Source organism: Carettochelys insculpta, chromosome 9, assembly GCF_033958435.1.
Source record: "Carettochelys insculpta isolate YL-2023 chromosome 9, ASM3395843v1, whole genome shotgun sequence".
Lineage (NCBI taxonomy): Eukaryota > Metazoa > Chordata > Testudines > Carettochelyidae > Carettochelys > Carettochelys insculpta.
Window position 1 is genome coordinate 5,954,833 of NC_134145.1, and position 24,119 is coordinate 5,978,951.

At 39.6% G+C, this 24,119-nt stretch overlaps 1 protein-coding gene across 3 annotated transcripts in view; it reads right to left on the reverse strand.

Moving 5' to 3' along the window:
* Window positions 1-670: 670 nt before the first annotated feature.
* Window positions 671-24,119, reverse strand: part of MKNK1 (MAPK interacting serine/threonine kinase 1) — a 38,320-nt gene continuing 14,871 nt past the window's right edge. For 2 of the 3 annotated variants that reach the window (XM_075002317.1, XM_075002316.1), the window contains 11 exons: window positions 23,445-23,543; window positions 22,339-22,436; window positions 20,706-20,785; window positions 19,494-19,567; window positions 13,327-13,431; window positions 8,611-8,666; window positions 8,381-8,476; window positions 5,142-5,336; window positions 4,533-4,697; window positions 3,769-3,812; window positions 671-2,532 (listed from right to left, as the gene is read on the reverse strand). In XM_075002317.1, the coding sequence (XP_074858418.1) occupies window positions 2,304-2,532; window positions 3,769-3,812; window positions 4,533-4,697; window positions 5,142-5,336; window positions 8,381-8,476; window positions 8,611-8,666; window positions 13,327-13,431; window positions 19,494-19,567; window positions 20,706-20,785; window positions 22,339-22,436; window positions 23,445-23,543 (1,241 nt within the window). In that variant the 3' untranslated portion in view covers window positions 671-2,303. The remainder of the gene's footprint in view (window positions 2,533-3,768; window positions 3,813-4,532; window positions 4,698-5,141; window positions 5,337-8,380; window positions 8,477-8,610; window positions 8,667-13,326; window positions 13,432-19,493; window positions 19,568-20,705; window positions 20,786-22,338; window positions 22,437-23,444; window positions 23,544-24,119) is intronic. The other variant, XM_075002318.1, reaches the window with a different exon arrangement.

Sequence of the window (24,119 nt, forward strand, 5' to 3'; positions counted from 1 at the left end):
GATCTGAGAACCAGGACGGTGCCATAGCTCCTGCTTAGCTGACCTCACCTTAATGTGGTTCACTGTATCTCTACTGGACAGTAGGCACCTGCAGAAGCACTGGGCTTGAGGCAGCAGATCACTAGGTGAAAATTATGTCCTGCATGATGCAGGAGATCAGAAAGGCCCTAAACTGTTCCTCCACATGCCAACATTCAGGGTGGCTTAACTGGAGCTCGGACCAGCCCCTGCCCATGGGTCCATCGAGAGGGAAGAGCAAAACCCAGCTCTGCTCCTGGCTCCAGCCACCAACCCCTGCCCCTCAGCTCCAGCTCCTAGTTTTGCCCCCAGCCTCCATCTACTTACCTCTGTCTTTATCCCTGCATCCTGAAACTGAGGCTCCACTCCCTTCCCTGGTTCCAAGGGACAGGGAAGAGGGACGTGACAGATTTAGGGACCACTGGACTAAATGCTGATAATAGCTCCTTCTGGCCTTAAAAGTCTAGGGTTTCCTTGACTAGTTTTCCCATGAAAGACTAACACCGGAGATGGATGAAGAAATAAGACAAGTTAGAAAAAGGTTAGCTTTCAGTACACAGGGTAAAGAAATGCCAGATGGGGTAAGCAAATTCCTTACTGAATTTTCAGACTTTCCAAAATCAGCCCAAAAAACTCAGACGAAGTTACGGAATGTGTTAAATCTGTAATTTAACATATTTTAATAAACTAAGACAAGTACAATTCATAATCTTTACCAGTGACAATATATAAAATAGTTTAAATAAAGTATAACATCTTCTGATTAGTCACAGATACACCATGTTGTAATAAAAATTATATAAAAATACACTTCTCAAAAGACAAATGTAAAATTGCGCTGACAGACTCAGTGATTAAATCTGTTCTAGCTCAAACTTCTCCATTTTCAATGGCTTACTGGACTGGTTTCCTGTGTTCATTTTCTAGCTGTTTGAGATTATTAATCCTAACATTTGAAGGCTTATTTATCTGCCACAATACGCTTGCACATTTGTTTTCATAAATGACTGGCACTTTTGAGTGCCCAGCTTAAGACAACTTAAAGGGCTAATTTTCATGGCATGGGCACTTTTGAAAACTTAAGTGTGATTAAGGTACCTCAAGTTGGGTATTTATTGCCAGTGACCCCTGAAAATTTAGGCCAACGGTTCTCTATGATAGTTCTTGAACCACCCTGGTTTAGCGCACATAATGTTACAATACACTAAAACATATACTGATCTAAATCCCCCCCCTCCCCCGTCCCCCAATTGTTTTGACTGCTGCAAGTTCCTGATCCTAATCCCTGCTCCCTGTTCCCTGCACGTTGTACCTTCCAACTGGCTGGAAAAGCTCAGATTTCTAGCCAAAATAATACTTGACTGGAAACTGTGCATCCCCCTCCTATATCAAGGAATGCAGCCAGGGTAACATAGGAAAAAGCCATTACAGACATGCTCTTCATGAGATAATGATACTTTGAGGATAATAATGAAGGGAAACAGATATCTGTTTGAAGTTTCTCTGCTAGGACTACTGTATCAGATTCAGATTTAAGAATGTAACTGGCAAGAAAAAGGTGAAATTTAAAATGTATTAAAACAGAGCAACAGGTGAAACTGAGATAAGCAGGAAGGAGTACAGTCTAGTTACCAGAATATAAAGAGGTGTCTGGTACAGAAATAAAATCCCAGGCTTATCACACTCCCCACCCAAAAGATGAAGATCTACTTCCAAGCATTTGCATTAATTTCCAAGGCTCTGATCCTTTTACATGCTTGAGCATCTGCAGAATTTTGCAGGGTCCAGCCTCAAGCATCCTCTTCACTGCCTGTGTCAGCAGGTGCTGAGGACAAAGTGCATTCATGCCCCTTTGATGGGCTGGAAGAAATTAGCAGCATCTCCAGTTGATTAAAGGAGCAGCACCGAGAGGCCCCAAAGGAGCAGCACCACAGTTTCCTACACCAGGGTGGTTGAATTGGGAGTAGAAAGCCTTTGTGCTTTGACATGCAAACAAAGAGAACTTCTAAATGCCCTCAACACTACATTTTGAAGTGTTCTCTTCTAAGAGACAATAAGAAACGTATAATGGTTTGTCATCTCCCACAACATCCTCTCGCTAAAGAATTTCAGTTGTCTTATTCAATCAAATCCGCCAAGCAAAGACATTCCTACAAAATGTGTCCAGTTAAAGGTACGCGTCCCGGTACAGTGAGTTTCCTACTAAAAGTCATCAAACTCAGAGGTCTAAAATACGTGAAGTAAAACTGATCAAACCCATTACAAGCTACTGCAGAGACAGCAGGTCAAGGGACTGCATGAACTGGCTGGAAGTCGCCATTTCTGGTGGCTTGGGTCATGGCTCTGCGTTTAGCTAAGCGGGATTTTGATGGGGGAGAAAGCTTCATGGAAAACATGGCTTGAGAAATGTCCTCCTGCTCTTCTGCCAGGTCATTCTCATGCTGTGACAGCTGACGGTTCAGGGCAATGGCCTCTGCTGCAAAAAGCGTCAGGTCTTTTGTGCTGCTGTTCCTTCTGCGGGCAAAGGAAAACCAGGTTTACAAGGTGTGCAGAGAAAGCACTGGACCCAATGATGCACCTGCCAAGTCTTAAGGAAACATTCATTCAGTAAGCAAGATATTCAGAGGCTCCATTTCCACACTTATAACATGGATCTGATCCCCATGGTTCAGGGACTACTCTCAGATTCAGAGACGTGAGTTCAAGTCCCTTCTCTGCCACTGACTTTGTGATACCGTGGGTAGGTCACATCATCTCCCTGTACCTTGGTTTCCTTCTGTAAAATGTTTCCAACCTGACAGGTGTTGTCCAGAGATATATTAAACTGTAAGGTGTACAATAATAGGTGTCATAGAAATAAGAGACCTTAAAAAAAGCGCATAAAAATCAGTTTTACCTGCTGCTATTATTTCTAATATAGTAACATCCAGAGACCCCAGCCTCTCTATACCTAGACACTGTCCACACACCCGAGTAAGGTAAGTAAATGTTCATTCCCAAGTAACGGGACTCACCCACACACCCCTACACACGGAATAGGCCCCTCTGCAGCAGAGCAAGGCACAAAAGAATTTTGAACCAAACCTCTGACACAACCTTATTCCATCTTAAATTAATGGCACAGTTCCAACTGACTTCAATGGGAGAGGGATCAGACCCCATGTGTATAGCAATTGTTCACCCATCATTGAAGTGCAGCTTCCTTAGACAAGATGCATAGGCACGTCTTTCCTTCTGTGCCCCACACCTCCCATCTCACCCTCCAAATCCACTCAACCATCTCAGAGAGGAATACTCTTTATTGCCTCTCCCACAACTAATCAAGATTGGGATTTTTATTAAGCTAATCATTAACACAACTAAAATATTATTGCAACCATATGCGCAAAAAGACCCCTGTGCTTTCTCTAAATGAGCCTGTCTAAGTTGTTACCACAACACACTTACTAATAGCCCTGGTGGTGAGATGGCTTTCATCAATGTCACCTCAACTAAATCTCTCTTGCTCTCATGCCTTTTTATTCCATGTGGAACACGGAAAGCAGTGGTGAAGGCCCTATGCTTGACGGTCTCCTTCTGCACTCTGAGCATCTTCCTATGTCATTTGGACAGCTCTCAGTTCTGCTTCTATTGTTTATGTCCATATTATTTTGGCTTTACTTTGTCACCTCTTGCCCAGAGAGTTCCAGTCCAATTATTGTCTTGTGCTAATCTCAACTAAAGCAACAGATCTTTAACAAGGACAGTTACCTTTGAAGAACTTGTGGTGTGGGTAATCCCCTCTCGGGAGCCTGCTATAAAAGTTTAAATAAAAGTCAGATAAATCTCCTTACTTTACATGCATTTGTGCAGATCACGATTTTCCCACTGAAATTTATTCTCTCCCAAGCCCCCATCATTACAATCAAAACATGCAGTGACAGATTTTCTATTTTACAAACACATTTAAAGGACTCACATTTCTCAAACTTGCCTGCCTTAAAAGGAGACCCAAGACATTCAATAATTAAGCAACTTTAAGGCAGTTTAATAACTGAGAAGCTCTAAATGTAGAATGACAACAACAGCAGAACAAGCTACATTTGCATCCAATAAAAAATATGTTCATATTTTCCTGAACTGTAATCTAACATACAGGATCATGCAAAATATTAAGGGTTTCCATCACCTACAATTCACCAAGGTTCTGAATCACTGTATTAGAGATCCTGTGCCCCAAAAATAATTTCTTAAGTCCAGTGCCTGTCAGCACAGGGAAAGTTATTTACATACATAGGCCTGTAAGGCTGGGAGAGCAAAACGAGTGCTTTACACTAAAACCTAAATAGAATCCTACTAATATCACATACCCATAGGGCCTTCAGCAGCTTGAAGAATAAAACCATTGGATTTTATTGACCTGGTTAAACAAGGCACACTGATACAGCTAGGGGCATATCTGAAGACAGCAGCTCTGTTGTACAATTCAGGAATGTCAATCAATCAATCTGCAGTCCTTTAAAAAGGATACTTGCCCCTTGCAGCCATGCATGCTGAAGAACCTGAGCAGCACTCAGTCTCTCTTTGGCATCACGAACTAGCAACTTTGAGATGAGATCTTTGGCATCGTTGGAAATATGAGACCAGTCCTTGTCCGGAAACTCATACTTGCCTTCCTGGATGCTCTCAAAGAGCTTATTCTGCCAAAAGAAAATACGTAGTATAAATGAATAAACCACAAGCAAGAGAGAAGGTTTTGTTCCTGACCTTTGCAATGTCCCCAATCCCCAAACTCCGTAGTACCCTTTGAAACGGTGGGCCCCAACTTCAGACTTTTAGCTGGAGAGTTTTGGTAGTTTAATGTGAAACCCAGCTAGCCACAGTGCAACCAGAGAATCAAACACAAAGACACAAGTCTACTAGCCCACGAGAGGCAGTGGGGATGCCAACTCTCGCACTCAGTACGTTAGCATTGGTAACTCACACTTCTGCCTCACGCTCCCAACTTCTCAGTTAACATTTATGCTGTCAGAGGATTACTAGTTGTATCATAAGGAAAACCCAGATTGGCTTGTGCCACACCACCTTGTAATGGTGAGACGGTTACATAAATCTCCCCCAAATACCCCAGATTATGTAGTCACCTGACAGATTCTGCAGACTTCTCCCCTGTCCCAGCCACAGTCTGTGCCACAGTTCCCCACAAAAGGGGGGTAGCCACTGAGCATGATATACAAGATCACGCCCAGGCTCCACAGATCGCAGCGTTTGTCGTAGAAGGTAGCCTCCTCTGTGAAGACTTCAACCACCTCTGGTGCCATGTACTCTGCAGAACCACACTAGTAAACAGATTTCAAATTGATTTTTAGTGGGAGTGGTGAACAATTAATGTCACAAATATAACGTGTAAAACGGGGACTATGAAACTGGGTAAGATTATCATCTTTGATTAACCATGTACGTAACGCTGGAATAACCCTAAATCAAGGTGTACTGAATTTTAATCATGATCTGAGAGGGGCAATGTAGGTTTAAGGCAAGTCAGAACTATTCTTTTGCATCCATCATGAACAAAATGGAGATATGGAGAGACTTAACATTTAGTAATTTTTTTGACCATGCAAAATGCTAAGTAAAATATCCAGATTTAGTTTTCATAGGTGTGAAGTTTATGTGGGGAAAACAGCAAAGACCATCATTTTTTTTAAAGCTTAATATTTATGGTTTAAAAAAATGCAGTGCATGTATAACTAATTTCCTTTAAGACAAAGGAGTCTAGCAGTATAAGTGGACCATCTTCCATAAAAAAAATTAAAAATGATCTCTTGCTCCACAGACCATCTGTTCACTGCACTGCCAAAAATAAATTGTCCAAGTTTATGTAAGTATGCGTGTTGTAACCACACAGACAACCAAAATGGAGTTGTTTGAGATTCAGTCTTCTGCAGATAATTTAATTGCTCACTCTGAGGGACAGTTACCAATTCAAAAAATACTAGGAATTATTTGGTGAACAACACTGTATAAAACGTGTACTGAAAATGCATTTTAAACCCAATCTATACCCATAAGAATAAATGCTACGCAAAACCCTCCTTATTCAAAAAATAGAGGAGAAAGGGGAATTTTACTAATGACATTTCACGCCACTTAGAAGTGACCGGTAAAAAATGCAAATCGCTAAATAACCAGCTACTGAACCAGCTGATGGGCATCTGTAAGAACAAATGAGAAACAAATACCCAAAATTTTATATCCACTTAGACTGAGCTCCGTCAAGATAATGTGTTTAACACACACACACACACACACACACACAAATACACAATGCAAAAAAGTTAGTTGGCTTAAGAGGGTCATTAGCTTTTTGTCAGAAGTTCTGGAGAACTTCAACTTTATGATTCAAACAAACAGTCTTTCTGGCTGTGAATTGCAGACTAATGGACCACACACAAGCTCCAACTAATGCACACTGTACTTTACCACTATCATTTGCTAACTACACCACTGACTTTTGGATAGCGCAGCAAGCTTCGTGACAGCATTTGACAGGAATAAATCATGTGAAAAAGCTGTTTGCTGAAATACGTGCAATCAAACAATCAAAAGCTGAAACAATTCCTTCACAGTCAGCAGCAGATGGACCACAAAGGCAGTTTTCCCATCCTTTTATTTTCGCACTGAATCCCCTCAGGACTAAGGAAAAACCCTTTTGTATGAACCAAAAGCCTCCTAAGCTCTTTTTGCAGCCACCAAGGAAATGTTCTTTGCATATACAAGCTATATATCATATGTTTAACAACAAAAGAGATAGAACATTCATAGCCTGTTAACAGGTGTGACTATCCACCTCTCCCTCCTCAGATGGATAATCTGAGATAATGTAATAGAGATGGAGAGTCCCACCTACTAGGCACATGCTCAAAGGATGCATCTTCTACAGTGATGTCTCTTTATTCCTTCAGGCTGGGTCTACATGTGCCCCTTCCTTTCAAAAGGGGCACAATGAGCAGGTTCAAAAGATGCTAATGAGGCGCTGCAATGATTATGCAGTGCCTCGTTAGCATAATGGCGGTCACAGCGATTCGAAAGTGCAGCTTTTCGAATCGTGTGCCGCCTGTGGAGACAGGACCTTCCGAAAGGACCCCTCCCCCCAGTTTTTGAAAGCCCTTCTTCCGATCACCAGATAGGAAGAAGGGCTTTCAAGACAACTGCGGGGGGGGGGGGGGGGCGCATCCTTTCAGAAGGTCCCATCTCCATGGGCAGCGCGCGATTTGAAAAGCTGCACTTTTGAATCGCTGCGGCCGTCATTATGCTAATGAGGTACTGCATATTAATTGCAGCACCTCATTAGCATCTTTCGAACCCGCTCATTAACATACCCCTTTCGAAAGGAAGGGGCACACGTAGACATAGGGTCCGTATTTACTGAAGTATTGTTTAAGAAAAGCAACAGAGCTATCATTTGGTGATTTGATTTCCTCCCCAAACAGCGCTTCTCTCTAGTTCATTATAAGTGGAATTGCAATGGCCACATTTAAGTGCTTTGAAACAGTGTGTGTTTTTTGTTCTGCTTTACTATTATTTGTATGGAGACAGTGCCCTGAGACCTTATTCAAGATGTGGCATACAACCAGTCAAACTGTTGTATGAAACACAAACATTGTTCCTCATCCCATAAAGTCTACAATTTAAATTTCAGACAAGATGCTTGCAAATAACAAATGCCACTTGTTTGCAAAAAGCCAGCAGTGGGCATAGCTGGATGGTTCACAGCCATTTATGAGAGTTCCATCCCCTATCCCTTAAATCAGTGACAGGTACCCTAGAATAGTGAGCGAGTTGCATGAGTGGCCCTCTTCCATCTCAGTGGGCTGCAAGATGTTGTAACCGAGATGGTTTCTCAGGATAGGGCATTTTGCTCAGTGCTTGCATACCAAGAACTTGCAGTGTGTGCTAACTCAACCACAGAAGCACTATGAATGGATGTGGAGGGAGGGCACTGCTGTCACAGTGAGTGTTGTGTGCAATTAGCACACCCTTTGTTTCACATGCCATTGTTTTACGTGTGTGTCACTTTATTAGGAAAAACTAGACAGATGGAAACCAGCGGAATCTGGCAAGCCTGTACATCGGAAATGATAAATAAAATATCTCGTGGGCCACACAGAGAATCCTGATGGTCTGCATGCAGCCCACACTAGTGCCTGAAATAGATAAAGCCTATAATCCACAGTTTCTGTCTCAGATAAAGAATTGGTTTAGTATGATTGTTCCATACAGTAGTTCCAGCAAGCCCTATAGAACCTCCCCTTGAAAGGTCTCATCAGTTGCTTTGTAGTAGGAGTAGAGTAATAGGAGCAGAAAATAGGGGTTTACATACTGGAGTAGTTAATTCAGGAGTAGTTATTGGAGTACATGCACTGTTCAGTTTCACTCCACTACCAAGGTCAAAGTCACATATTTTCACTGGTGACACCTGATAAGAGGAAGGAAAAGAACAAGAGTTAAAGGTCAGGGAAGCCAAGAACTAACAAAATAATAAGAGGTGTCAGTCCCTATGGGAGGAAAATTCACTTTAAAGGGGTATTAAGAAAATAAAAATAAAAGCACCTTTTCTGGAGATTCACACAATATGTTTTCAGGCTTCAGATCCCTATGTGCAATGCCTAAAAAAATGAGATGACACTGGTGAAGTGTGTGTTATAAAACGAAATAAAAAAAACTTGAGAATTTTTCTCTTTCCTTGTTAAAAGGAGGCTTCAGAAGACCGTTCTGAGTCTAAGCTTTTTAGATCTAGACTAAGGTTCTTTAAGGACAGTATATAGAGGACTCACAAAAACAAGTCCTGTGGCACCTTACAGACTAACATACATTTTGGAGCATAAGCTTTTGTGGCCAAAGACCCACTTCGTCAGATGCATAAGTTGGTCCAGAGGGGGGTCTAAATATATAGGCTCATGAAAAGGAGGGACTCCCAATCAAGAGGGGAAGCCAGAGTTGACAAGGTCAGTTCAGTCATGAAGGATGTGACAGGATCACAGGTACATTTGGATGGCACTATACACGTCCTACTCTATTTTAAGCAATGACCTGTGTATGCAAGTCAGTGGAGTAAAAAGATCATTTGAAACACTTTGGACTTAGTGCACACCAAGGTAACGATGCACTAAATACCTTATTAAAGCCAATGAGAAGTAAGAAATATTGACATATATATGCTGCATGGTAGTTCAACCCAAGGGCTTCCAAACTTTTTCATAGTACAGGCCACATAGCTTGTTAGCATGAAATGACAATCCACCTTCCTGAGACAAAGAGTTTGCTTACAAGGTGAAAACGTCATCCCATTAATTGTTACACCCCACAATCTGCTCGGTGCTATGTAAGATGCAAAGATGACTTAGGTAAGCGTGTACAGTCCAAGACAGATGAGAGGTAGCATCCAGCAGCCCAGAAAAAAAGAAAATAACTTGGAGGTTTAATCTGAGGAACTGTGCTTTACCCATAAAAGCCCATGACCTAATAAATCTGCTAGTCAAAGATGTCACAGGACTCCTTGGGTATGTCTACGCTACTGTGTTATTCCCATGTTATTCCAAAATAAACCACATTCCAGAATAATGTCTACACTACAGGGAAGACCCAAAATTAGCAAAATTTATCAAACAAACAACAGTGTGTCCCCACACAAGAGCCTATTACAGATTAGAGCTCCTGGAAGCTGTGCATCCAGAGGCTCTGATCTAAAACACTACGTCTCCACAGCAGCTTTATTTTGAAATAAGCTATTCAGCAATAGCTTATTTCGAAACAGCCCTTATTCCCTGTCTACACAGCCCCTATTTCAAAAATAGGCACTATGTCTTGTTCAATGAGGTATACCAAATTCGAAATAAGGTCCTTGCTATTTCAAAATTATTTTGAAATACTGGTTGCATTGTGTAGACTCTCTCAAAGTTATTTCAAAACATTGGCTATTATTTCGAAACAACTTCGCTGCGCAGACATTCCCCTTGTTACTTGGGGATCTACAGACTAACACAGCCAACTGTCAGAGACAACATGGAGGTTTACCTGATTAACTGATGCCTCAGGGTATCACAGAACAAGTGAGTCCTAAGGCGGCACATCAAACACCCATCCACAAACAACATGGGCAGGGGGTGGTTTTACAGCGCTGAAGCACTTCTGTGTGCACCTGAGTGGCCGGTTACCACAAAGTCTTTATTCAATGTTAAACTGAAGAAGGGCGGTTACAGCAAACGAAGGGCCAGAAGTAAATTATCATTGAGCCGCACAACTAACTGGATTGCAGTTGAATAACTGTGTGAGCAGCAATTTTTCAAAGGTTGAAAAGCTATGGCCCACCTGCTATTCACTATTTTGGAGTATGAGAAAGTAAGGGTAGAAGAAGTCAAAGCCTATTAATTTAGGACATTAAGCCATCTCTTGTATTTTAGACAAAAACAGTTAAATGTCTAACCAAAAGGATTCTTGAAAGTGTTAATACTGGTGCAGCACATTTTTGTGTGGAAGAAGGTTGTGAACAAGATTGTCTCAAAACCACACATGTGGGATTTCTAGTACGTCTCCCAATATTTGGTCCTAGCTCCTACAATGCAGTTCACTGCTTTGCATCAAGGTTTTATGGGTTGCAGAGTTTCATTTGCAGTTTGGGTCCATTATGTAACAAATTCACTTTGTCATTGCGGCACAGTGCTTTGGAAGGAAAGCAGCTGCCTTTTAAATATTCATGCAATGGTTTGTTAGTTAGCCATGGAGTTTCTTCCCAAGTGTAACAAGCGACTGTTAGGGGAAACTATCATTCCCTTGAGTTTTAGAATATTGCTAACTGAAGATTAGTTGTCTTGTTGATAAGGAATATTTGAGTTGAGAAGTCACTTACAGCTTCAGCACCATGACAAAATGAGATGTGATAGCACTTCTTTAATTTCCTGTTTACTTTTGTGTGGTGTGAGCTACTTAATTATTTTAAGGCCACACAGTGGAACCATAAAGTAAATGAGAAATTGAAGGAGATATTGCTGCAAGTGAAAGCAAAATCCAAACCAGGAGAAATAAAAAGTTGAGTCATTGTTTGACGCTGTTTTGCAAAAGCTTCCCTTGTCTTCCCTTTCTAAAGAAAAGCTAATGACTGACAGTAATTACCAGAGCAAGAAATTAGCTGAGTGGAGAATTAAAACATCTTGGATTATACTAGTGACGTTTCTCAACTTAAAGTACCTCAATATTAAATGCAAAAAAAAAAATGTTTGTATATTCATCTGCTTTTGCTACACACGCTCACCTCTCCACATATGGGCAGATGTGAGGAAAGCTGAATATGCTGACATCTGTGGTTCATCATGAACAGTTAATGCTATGCACAAGACAGTAACCTTCTATATAGATTAACATAGGATTTTATTACAACTTTAATAGTTTTCCTGTACCTTCCGCACATATTCTTGAACTTCACACTGCTCAATTTACCCATCTCTCTAAGCCATGACTCTTGAAGCACACAAGGGGCAGATCCTCAGGTGCTGCGTTCTGTTCTAACTGCATTAGAGTCTCTCCTGCGGTATTTACACTTTTCGGATACTCGTGTGATTACCCTCACTTTAATAATCATATAGCCAAGTTACTAAAATTAGCAATACATCTTTCTCCATAAATCAGTTCTACCAGCTGGTTAATCAGTTTAACATCTTGCCTGTATTCCACCCTTCTATTTGATTTGAGATATTGAAGTATACAGAAATGTACAATATTCTATATACCTTCAGTCTGCCATAGTTTTAATAATCATCTCAGGTAAGACACTTAACATCCGCCACCCCTCACCTCCCTCCGTCAAGTCATGCATGTGTCATTTTTTTTTGTAATTTTTCTTGGACATCTGTACTATATATCTGGGTCTGGACTGGAAATTTTATAGATCTGAGGAAATAGGTGATGAGCTTTTGTGGGACAGACCCAATAAATCATTTTGCTAGTCTCTAAAGTGCTACAAGACTGCTGTTATAATTTTTGATTGCTCAGCTGCTGAACATTAACCTAGCAAGTGAAAGCCCATACTGTTTTATTGGTACAATAAATCACACATGTATAAACAACTAAAAATGGCCGAGAATTTAGAATCTGGACAGCAACAGACCACAAAACGCTAGTGATGGTTGCACATGATGATATTCTGGATAAAAGGAGCTTTCAATCACATTTGTAGCTGCTCCTAATCCTTCACACTAACTCAGATGTTACAGGTTTCAGAATCTTATTACATAGCTTCTTGATTTTTTATGGGCTTAATCCAGCAAAATGCTGAGAATTTTAATTCCAAACCATCAGAAGACGTTAAGCATAGGAGTAGTTTTGGGACTTAAGGTAAGCACATGCTTAAGTGCTTTGCTGAATTAGGGCCAGAGTGCTCAGAATCTTAACAGACAGCATTTACCATACTGATTTGTAGGTTGGAACATGGGCAGGGGGTGGGGTGGGGGGGAAGCTTTATACTGTCCATTGCTGAAAGTGAGATTTAATGTCTGTTTATGCGCAATCTAATTCAGACACACTGATGAGACCATATTTCAAATCAATACAGTAACTTAATTCAGATAGGACCACCACACAGCCAAATGGTAACAGTTAACTGTGCCTATAGAGCTCTATCTCAATATATTAAAGCTGTTAAAGCATACACAGCATATTTTAATTTAGGGATTGAGAATCTCCCTCCACACACAAACTGTAAAAAGACAAAGTGCACTTTGCAGTGAGATGGTTTTCCACTAAAAGACATGTACATCTCTCTGCTCCTGCACAAAGTTTTCTTTAAACCAATATGTCTTCAAGCAGGCATAAGAACCTGCTTGCGAGTTCCTACCCTAGTATGGTTAGATCCCTTAGGACAGAGAACAGATCTTACTGTTTAAGAAAAAATCAGTTGCTGTAACTGAATAGATTTTCTGGATAAATATTGTGAAAAGAAACCAGGTAAGACTGAAAGGAGACTGTGAAAGGTAAAAGCAGTTCGCTTCAAATACCCGTCACATGCTGGCTTAAGCAACAACAAAAGCAGATCTAACTTTCAATATTAACTCTCCCTGGCTGCAGATTTAATCTTCCAACAAGAGTCACCAATGTCAACACAAAACTCTTACTAGAAATTTATTACTAGAAATTTAATAAGACTGGACAGATTAGTAAAGTTAATGCGAAATTCTGAGTATTCCAGAATCAATTTTATAAGTTGTTTGGCACAGAGTCTTAATTAGAAGCATACTTTTTTTTTTTTTTTTTTTTTATTTCTTTTTTTTTTTTTACCTTTTGTATGTAGAAAATCCAGTGCAGAGGCAATGTCTCTTACAACCCTGCTGGCTTCCCGTTCATTAAAATGCTTTCGCTTTTGAATGTGGGCTAGGATCGAACCTGTGAAAGTGACAGGCAAACAGAAGAAAAGACTATTTGAAGCAGAGCTACGGAATGCAAAATACTGCCGGTATTGAACAACAAAGGCCCTGCATATGTGGGAATCAGAGTTGTATTAGCTTCAACCAGCATAGGTCTGATCCTTGCATGAATACTACTAATAGTCTTCTAAATCTGAGCAATTAGTAACTGCTCAATTAACACAGTATATGGGTTTTGTTTTGTTCAGTTTTAAAAATATGTTTTCCACAAAAATATAAAGCTACCTAGTAATAGAAACATTAGACTCCTTTATGCCTGATTATTCTTTGGATTAGGTTGCTAGGAACTAGCATATTTGGACAAAACCCAAAATGACAAAAAGAAAGGCTATAAGAAGGCATATTCGATGCAAAATTTTGCAATAGTAAAAAAAATCTAGCATGGTATAATGAACTGAATGTGCACAAAAGATGTCCTGGTTTGGTAGGAAGTGGGTATTACTGAAGATGAGTGACTATTCTGTGTGTGTAAATATCACACCAATGTGGTAGTGAATTTCAAAAATTGATTTAACCATAGCCTAGCACCTGGGCTACTGCCAAACACTTTCTAAAGCACAATGGGACTACACCTGATGTGGTACAGAATGACGTGGATGCCATTTAACTTTGTGTAACAGGCACTTGTACTGATAAAGAAAGCAGAACTTCCATTAACATGAAGGTGAGATGCAGACATATTTGGGCAGAATTTCCCCCTCTGAGCTTGAAATCCTGAACACAACCTTTCAGACAAAACGTTATTGATCAACATTCAGACAAAATTAGGATCCCTATAAAAAGGATAAAGGGTTTTGCCTAAAGAGGTTTAGATTTTCCTCCAACACAGAATTTTGCAAGGCTTACAAATAATGTTGCCCACTAGGCTCTTATCATGGTAAGATGTACTAAATTCCTCCTCTTCACCTACTCACAGGAATTATCATATTTACCAGAAAGAACAGGCAGTGAGGAACAAGGACAAATTACTACATGTTGATATGAAATTCTTGAGGCTGTTGACATTTATACACTTAGCTACTTCTTAGGTCCTGTTATTTTGAATTGGTAGATGCCCAAGAAGAAAATCTCACATACTGAAGTGAAATATGGAAATATACATAATGTAGTAAGTACAGGCCTAGTATGAGGCCTTAGGCCTGAACCAAAGTAATGGTCAAAACTTTGCTAACAGAAAGCAAAGTGCAGCTGTGAGCTAAAGGAATGCATTGCTCACAGAAGTTGGCAAGAAGAGGGTTGATGTTGGATAAACATATCTACCTAGCATATTGAAATAGGAACATGGTACCAGAACACCTGACCCTGGAACATTCCACAGATAAGAAAGAACAGGCCGACCCATCCCAATGACAGGGGCAGAAGGGTAATATGATGGATAGAGTTGTTTTGTTCAAACCAACATGTACAAGGTGAGAGGCGGCACCTGATTACATAGAAGGGTTGTACCACAATACGTCAGGAGTGATGTGTAAATTGTTTGTACCTGTGCATAAGAATGTACTTCTGGGATGTGCTCTGGGTCCGGCTGAGGGGGCAGTGGTAAGTCCTGCCACTGACGGAGCCAAGTCCATTGACCGTGGGTGCATATTTGTAGTATGCCCTGACAGACTCAGAAGTTTACAGGGAACTACTATTGTATCCAATATGGCAATAAACCTGGCCGACGTGCCTTCGCACCTTACTAGACTCTGTGGTCATTGGGGGTTCTCTTCGGGTCTGCTGTGTCGACTATCTGCAGAGCTGGGGCAGCACACAGCAGGAACACATGCATGCAGCCGAGTGATACCAACATTGGAGAGAGCAGAGTACCACACTGGTAGCATCTGACGACACATATCAGAGAGCTGGAAGGGTCCTTGAGAGGTCATCTAGTCCAGACCCCTGCACTCGCAGCAGGACCTATCACCACCTCTGAAAGATTTTCTTTTTAATTTTATGTTTTAAATCTAATCTGCCCTGAACTCTTGAAAGGCCCCCCATCAAGGACTGAACTCACAACCCTGTGTTTCATGAAGGGTGATTCTCCCCGTATTTATCTACAAGGCAGCTGTTGCTACTTATGCATAATGGCAACCCTTGCAAGAAAGGGAAATCGCTGTTCAATGATGAACACAGTCAAAACTAAGCCTATAATAAATCAGCAATATTTACACAGAAAAATAGAGCTTTTTTCTAGCTTAGAGAAAAGATACAAGAATCCATGGAGTGATAGAAATAGTTTCATGGAGTCTGAGGAAGCCTACTCATAAGTACAGATTTCAAATCATGTAGAAGACCTGCCTTGCTGATGGCAAACGTTTTTAATTTGTTAAGCAGTCACCCCCACAGCCTACTATTTTTCCTGTAGAGTTCTTAGATACAACTTTTAAAAGCCATCAGCTTTGTCTGTCTTTTTCATCCATGTGGAAAAGCTCAAGAAAGTACTGCAGCATGCTGATAAGCAAAATGATCCATGTTATTGCAGTTTCATTCAGTAGACAGGTATTGGATCCAACAGACTGAATAATGGTGTCAACACGATGAGATGGATCCGAAATCCAGTCCACACTGAATGCACGATTGATTGAAAGCCACATATGTGGGGGCCTTGTTATCCTTCAGATGCTACATACTCAAAGTCAGAAAGCACTCTTGTGGTCACTTATTCTGACCTCCAGTACAGCACAGGCCACAGAACTTCCCCCAAATAATTCCTACAGCATCTCTCTTAGAAAAAACACTCAAACTTGATTTAAAAATGCCAGTTATGAAGAATCCACAATCACCCTTGTAAATTGTTCCAATGATTAATGGCTCTCAGGTTGAACATCAACACCTTATTTTCTGTGTAAATTAGTCTAGCTTCCACTTCCAGTCACAGGATCTTGTTATACCTTTCTCGGCTAGATAGAAGAGCTGATTTTTAAACTTTTCCATGTAGGTACTTTTAGGCTAGGCCTACACTAGAAAGTTTTGTCGACAGAAGGGGACCTTCTGTAAACATAACTCAGGGACAGAGAGGAAGCCGTGCTAGTCTATACACTATCAAAACAAAAAGCAGTCAAGTAGCACTTTAAAGACTAGCAAAATAATTTATTAGGTGAGCTTTCACGGGACAGACCCACTTCTTAAGACCATAGCCAGACCAGAACAGACTCAGTATTTTTTATTATTAATATTATGAATATTATTATTCAATATTCAAATTCGGCACATTAACACATGGTTTAAACCGGGACAGGAACTTCCTGAGTCACTATAGGGGCTCATCTGCATACTTGGCTTAATCTAATTCATGACCTTCCCCCCACCCCTCCACTCTCTGATTTGCTCACCTTGATTATCTTTTTCTGATTTGTCCTCCTTGCTTACTGTTTTTGGTTCTCTGTGCCTTAAATATTGAGTCTGCTCTGGTCTGGCTATGGTCTGAAGAAGTGGGTCTGTCCCACGAAAGCTCACCTAATAAACTACTTTGCTAGTCTTTAAAGTGCTACTTGACTGCTTTTTGCTTTGATAACTCAGGGAGCGTCTACTCACTTGAAGCACTCTGTCAACAGATTCTCGACAGAACTCTGCATTTGCCTCGACAGTATTATCCCTCAGATATTTGAGGCACAGCAATTTGTTCGAGTACTGTAGACAGAAGTGCAGTGTAGACACTTCTGTCAGAGAGAGGACTTCCGGTTGCCAGGCAGCCCTCTTTGCAGAGCTGCCATTCTGCTTTCTGGCACCAGAGGGCAGCGCAGCCTGGCGGTTCTCTGCAGACAGAGCAAGCTGCGTGTAGATGCGATCTGTTGACAGAGGTTCTGTCGAGATTTCCCTGTCGACATTAACTTCTGTCGCGAGGTGCTTCTAGTGTAGATGTAGCCTTAGACTTTAATTAAGTCACTTGTAATTTCATCTTTGTTAAGGAAAATAGATTTTACTCCTTGACTATCATTAAAGCAGATTTCCTAACCATTTAATTATTTTCATGGCTCTTCTCTGAGCCCTTTCCAATTTATCAACCTTCTTCTTGAAGTGCGTACAATATACCAGGACACACTAGTGCCTAGTACAATCATGAAATAACTTCTCTCTTTCTATGCAAGATCCCCCTATTTATTCATGCCAGGACTGTATTAGCTCTTTCAGAAAAAGTATCATTCGCAGTGTGTGCTCCGCTGATTGCCGTGACCCTAAAGAAGATTTGGGTGGATAGAGTGGGTGGGGGTGGATAGAGTCCATCATCTTAAGTATGGTTTCCATTTTTTGTTTCTAGATGTACACAGTTTCTTACATTAAACACACATTTGTTTGCTTGTGTTTGTCTCACTAAGCAATTCTGATTACTTCTCATCAGTGACCTGTTCCCTTTGTTTTTACAACTTCCCTATTTTTGTGCCATTAACATCACCACTGATAAAATTTGCTATGTATAACTACAGCACTTGATCAAAAGGAGTTTCTGGGAGTGGAAAGGGAAGATCTTTAGGCTCCTCTGAAATAAGGAATATGTACTCTAAATTCAATCTTGTTTCCCATTTAAGTGAGTTAATCATGCAAATTAAAATAAGCTAGATTTAAATATAAGTGGTTTAGACATTTTGTTTAAAGGCTCTGGGGTAAAGTGGTTAGCAGTGGCTGAGAGTCTACAGTGCATGTACTGGAGCAAAAAGAAGGCAGAGCTCCTTTGTTTAAGCAATTAGCATAGTAAGGAATGACTACAACGGGAATTGCAAGCTTTGCAACCCTCTGGGTAACTGCACAGCCACACAGCTTGGACAAGAGAGACCTATAAAAGTGTATTTGCAAACTGATGTAAATGCTGAATATAACCTTGCGCATAAATCAAATTACAGTGAGATGGGCCAGACATACTGCTGAGCACAAAACCAATATCTGATGGAATGTATGCAGTGCTACAGGTCAGGCACTAGAAATTACACCTTTAACCACCCCAAATCACATTATTTCAAGTGGGTTTTAAAGGTATTAAATACACGTATATAAAACTTCCTGATACTGACACAGAATTCATCCCCCAATCTCAGTCCAGGATGTGTGTTGAAGGAGACAGCCCCCCTTCTAACAGGTATGTACACCCACACACCTCATACTGATAAAACAGGTTACAAGTTATCTGGGAAGAGCAGGGAGAGAGGCAGAAAGAAATCACATGATCTTAACGTAAGACTGTTCCTATCTTCTCTTTGAGGTAAGCTTTATTTCAATTAACTTGTATGGGAAGACTATGCAATTCCCGCAAAAGGCAATTCAACATCAAAGAGTTCTGAGACATTATCAAGCTGCATTTTAAAAAGGATGAGGAAACGTGCTATTACTACTGATGTTTCAAGGGAAAAATGTATCTAGTGTTTTGCTAAACAACAACTCTGGATGAATATATACTCCTAGCACTGTCTCATGTCAGGCATCACTTTTGCCTGACATGCAGCTGCAGAAATCCTACTCTCTCGTGAACCTGTTAAAACACCCTCCTTGTGTCTCCATCAGTCTCCATGCTGCGAAAAACCAAAACCCAGGCATGCTTAATTAGAGGGGCTCTCAAAAGTCATAAGCAAGCTTTTACAATTCAGTGTCATAAGCAAGAAACAAGGTATTATTTGCAATAGTTCCCTGTAGCTTTCCAGAAAAAGAATAAGTCAATGAACGTCAACACCATATTATTAGGAGGTAAAATGCTGCCACAGAACGTATTATGTCAATGTGACAGAATGACATGACACCCCCAGGTCCCTGGATCCACTAAGATCACGCAAAACAATCCTGAAAGTTCATCCTGTTCTTCCACTTTCCATAGACACTATTTGACTTGATAATTATACCCCAAAGCTTCCAACCTAGCAAAGCTGAAATGTTCATTGTGTAATTATAAAACAGATGTGAATGGTTGACCAGGTACATCCATATGCACCTTATCATACATTTAAAATAAATCCTTCATCCTCTGTTTTAAAAAGAGATCTCTTTTTAAAACACTGAGACAATGATGGATCAAGCTAACACTTAATAAAAATGCACAAACATGATGTACAGTACCTCCTCGCAATTTCTCAAAGACAAGGTAATACCTTGTGTCATCTTCAAAAAATTCTATTAACTCCAAAATGTTCCTTAAAGAGAAAATAAAAATGAAAAAAAAGTGTTAAATGTTTTAAAATGTTAAAATAAGAAAGGATAGCAAAGTACTAACTGAAAAACAGGGTTTTTTGTAGCCTGCGGTATTCAAAAACAATTGTATGATCACCTTACATGGGTCAGATTTCACTATTTAAATTTTGCACACCTAAAACATTAAGCAGTCTACTAGTCAAAGAGACCAGCTCAACGAAATAAGAAAATAACCTGTAATTATTTGCAGTTAATAATTTTGAAAAGCATGTCTTTCCTGAGGGCAAGAACAAAAACAATTTCTATTCTCTCGTATAAGTCAGAGGATGGAACTTAACACTGCATCAAGAGACAGAAAATTATGTCTCCTAGATACTGGGCTCAATGCGATAGCCAACAGGTCAAAACTTAGCATTGCTTAAGGAGGCTAAATTCATTGTGGCAGAAAGTGTAAATGTCTTTTGTTGTCTTAAGAGTTCCCACACACAAGATCGGTCTGCATTTACACTAATTATGAAATTCATACTTTGAACGTTATCATGAAAGTTTCAGTTTTTATCACTTATGTACTAGATGCACAAGAGCTTTTTTAGGTACATACCAGAAATGGAGATGCAACTTGTCTCTTAAAGAACCTAAGAAGTTCTAACAGCTGTTTTAGAAAAGGCCTTAGAAAAGCAATTGTAACATCAGGCAGTGTGGAAAAGATGCTTCATGAGTTGGTCGTTCTTTCAATTGCCTTTGATAACTCAACATTATCTCCACACCTATAAGTATTTCCACCCACCACAGTAAGATATAATCCTGCTGCAGAATAAATAATAAAGAATACTGCAAATATTGAGATACTGTATCCAAGGTAATATGGAACTTTTTTAAAAAGTTACTGTAATTAAAGCCATTTAACATTCAAGCATAGCATCTCTAGGCTTCTCTGGCTGCTAATATGTTTTAAAATGTCTTTTTTTTTCCAACTTTCACTAAGCTTTTAAATAAAATCTAAATATAGATGCCTGCGATGCACACTCAAAACACTAAGGATAAAATATAATTGATACGAAGGAAAAAAATGCACTTCTGTCCCTTCCTACACCACCAGTTCTGAGATACTTGCTAAAGACAAAAATAAACAATACTTACTTGTTACCCTGACATTGATATAATGTTTCTACTTCACGAAATACACGACTTCGACTGTGCCCAGTATTTTTCTCAATTATCTGTTAAAAGAATTCGAATCTATATTTTAAAATATCTCTGACCTACATGTATGTTTCTGACTTTGGGTGCAAAGATTCGAGGTTGAAATTCCAGTCATGCCCTGTCCCAGGCAAACTTCTATGTCTTCTCTAATGTCATATGCAAAGGAGTTTGTCACAGCACTATTTGCTGCACTGGAAGGCATTCAAATACTATGGTAAAGAGGGCAATCTAAAGACTGGAAGAGAAGAAAAAGGGATATTCAAAACTCAGTTACCACAGTCTTGTTCTATACATTTTAGCTGAGTGTGGCTAGAAAAGGAAATCTTTTTGAGTTTCATAATAAGAGTTTTTATGGCATGACTTAAACCCAGCAATCAGAAGAGAAAAGAGTTGATTATTACAGGCATCTGTAATTTTGACTTCATTGCAAAATGAGCACTGGTTAACTAATAGAAGAACTGTCACTTCCAGGAAGCTGCAACACAGTTTTGCACATCACCGGGAGAAAAACCAAAAGGACAAGGACTGGAAAAACAAAGGTATTGCAAAAAGTGGTCATTAATGACAGATGCATGAACTGGAAGCTTGTGAAACAGCCACAAATTATATCACTGGCTATATATAATATTATAGTTTCTCACTTTCACCAATATAAAGTTCACCCATAAGCCAATATTACTGGCAAAATACCTACCTTAATGTAGTTTATTCACAAACTTGTTAATGCTCCAGCCTCAGTTTTCAACAAATTCAAAGATAGACTATCAGCATGTACAGGGCCAGAATATTGAAGGGGCCTCAAAACAGCTTCCATTTTTGTGTACTTGGTATTGTGCCACAAGTGATACATGGTTTAGACGCAATCAAGTAGCCAGATGTCTAGATGTTAGGCAGACTTGCAATTAATTGACAGCTCAAAATGGGTTTGTTTCAAAAAGATGGCACATATATGCTATAATCCCAAGGTTGGTGCATTGAAGAATTTATTGAATCATAGCATTTACCTCTACCAAGGTATTTCTTTTGTTTAGAATGGGATAAATAATATAACTACAGTGATTAGTGGTGCACTCTTTACACTGAGCTGCTCTGTCAAAAGCTCATAGCTATTTGATAAACTACCCCAGACTACTTTCCAATCCAAAAGAAGCACTCCAAAAGATTATAAAGTATGCAAACAAGATGAAGAAAAATGCTTCTGATGAACCTTTTGCCTCCACTTTTATAAACTAAAAGACCCATTTAAATTCCATTAAAAATAAGGTGGAAAGAAAAAAAAGACAGTTGAGTCTAATTGTTATAGGATGTATTTTATGTGAGCTTTGTTCTCTGTACTAAAATATTTTAGTACAGAGAACAGAGTAGAGTTACTACCAATGCTACATACCTCTAGAACTGAAGAGTTTTTTTTTGTTTTTTTGTTTTTTGTTTTGTTTTGTATTTTTGTTGTTGCTGTTTTGCAAACACACACACAGAGTATTCCTTGCTCAATTATTGCAGGTATTCAGTGTGAGGAATAAGATATGCAGACAAAAATGAAACACACTCCCACCACAGATACTATACTTACTTTTACTGCATATTCTTGCCCATTTTGCAGACTAACAGCACCTTGAACCTTGGCATATGCACCCTCACCAAGCAGCTCAGCAGTCAGCTTGTACAAGTCTGCCAGAAAAGAATCCAGAACAAAGCAAACATTACAAGAAGTATTTTGGCGAATGACACAGACAAGCTGCTGATTTGATAGACAACTCCTATATGACGACAATCAAGAGAACGGTCGTGGTAATAAACTAGAGATGTTGGATTTTGCTACATGTTCAAATTAGATGCATTGACTTTCCTTAACACCTTTCATTTTTTTTCTTTCTGATTACCATCCAAAAAATGGGCATATGGATTTCCTTATAGGAGTGAATAGCAATCTTACTAATATTAAAAAGTGTTTCCAACTCAATGAACGTTTGATTCTCATCTACTTTTCTCAATATTTACCCAATTAGGGATTTAAAGATTAGAAAACCAGCCATCAGTTTTCAAAGATGAAAATCTTTCACCATTTCTTAATCAGCAAATATTCTAGATTAAAAATTCCACAGAAGGAATATGCTGCTCACAAAAATTAACACTCAAAGTTTAAAAATTAAAACTAAAATGATATTTAGGATAATTACCACCCAAGTTTTCGGTTTTCACTCAGGGCTATTGTCCAGACAGTTTTATTATTATTATTGATTAGCTCAGTTCCACGGAGCTGTTCTAACATGGTTTATGTTCATAGGTATGTGTTATTTAACAGCAACAGTTTGTGTGCAGATATTCTCAAAAAACAAACACTTGTTTATATACTCTACACTCTGCCTACTCTAAAAACAAATTTACAAGAGAATACAAAAGGTAAAAATTTCATTTCTTTGCCCACAGAAGCCTATGCTCCAAAATATCTTAGTCTATAAAGGTGCCACAGGACTACTTCTTGTTCTCGAAGATACAGACTAACATGGCTCTCTCTCCGATACTCCGCAATAAAAGCATTGAGGAGGAAACAAGGGATAGTGAAGAAATAAAAGATGAAGCAGTATTAGTTCTCATTGCACTGGCAAACAAATTTTGTTTAGAAAACTGAAAGAGGATATAGACATCATAAAATAAAGACTACGTATTGATATCAACCTTCAAACTTCCCTGGGGGATGATGCGTGGCTCTGGTCCTTTTTTTCTTTTTCTTTTTGCCATTATCTACTATGGTGAGAGGCTGACTGCTGACCATCTCTGTAGGACAGAACAAAGTCAGCTTAAATAAATCTGTTCTGTGTTAGGAAGAAATAAATGTGGGTTGAATGTGTGCTCTTAAACTACCCAGAATAGTCATTGCTTTTCTTTACCGGTATAGATGGATATTTCTCCTCCTCCCACTGCCCAGTCAGGGGAAAAAAAAGACAATTTGGATGCTGAAACTGTGCTGGCTTCATAAACAGAGATGTACAAAAGGACTGAAACATGAGCAAATACCATGCATCTACTGTGGAAAATAGCACATATTCCTGCTACCAAGGCATATACTAAATTGGCACATCAAGCAATACTGCAAAGTCTACCTGTGTGTTTTTAAAAGGATATTGGGAGAAAGCAGGGTTCACAGAGAGCTGCAGCATTTGATGCACTTTTCAAGCTGATTTTGTTTAAAAAGAACAGGGGTTCCCATAGCAGCAGAGGGGAAGTGGACAAAAGACAAGAGAACACAGTCTCAGATCAAGGGGAAAAAGGTAGACCAGACTAAACAAGACAATTAGCATACTAAATCAAGCCACTGGTCCATTTAAGCTTATTCTGCAGTTCTGATGGTGG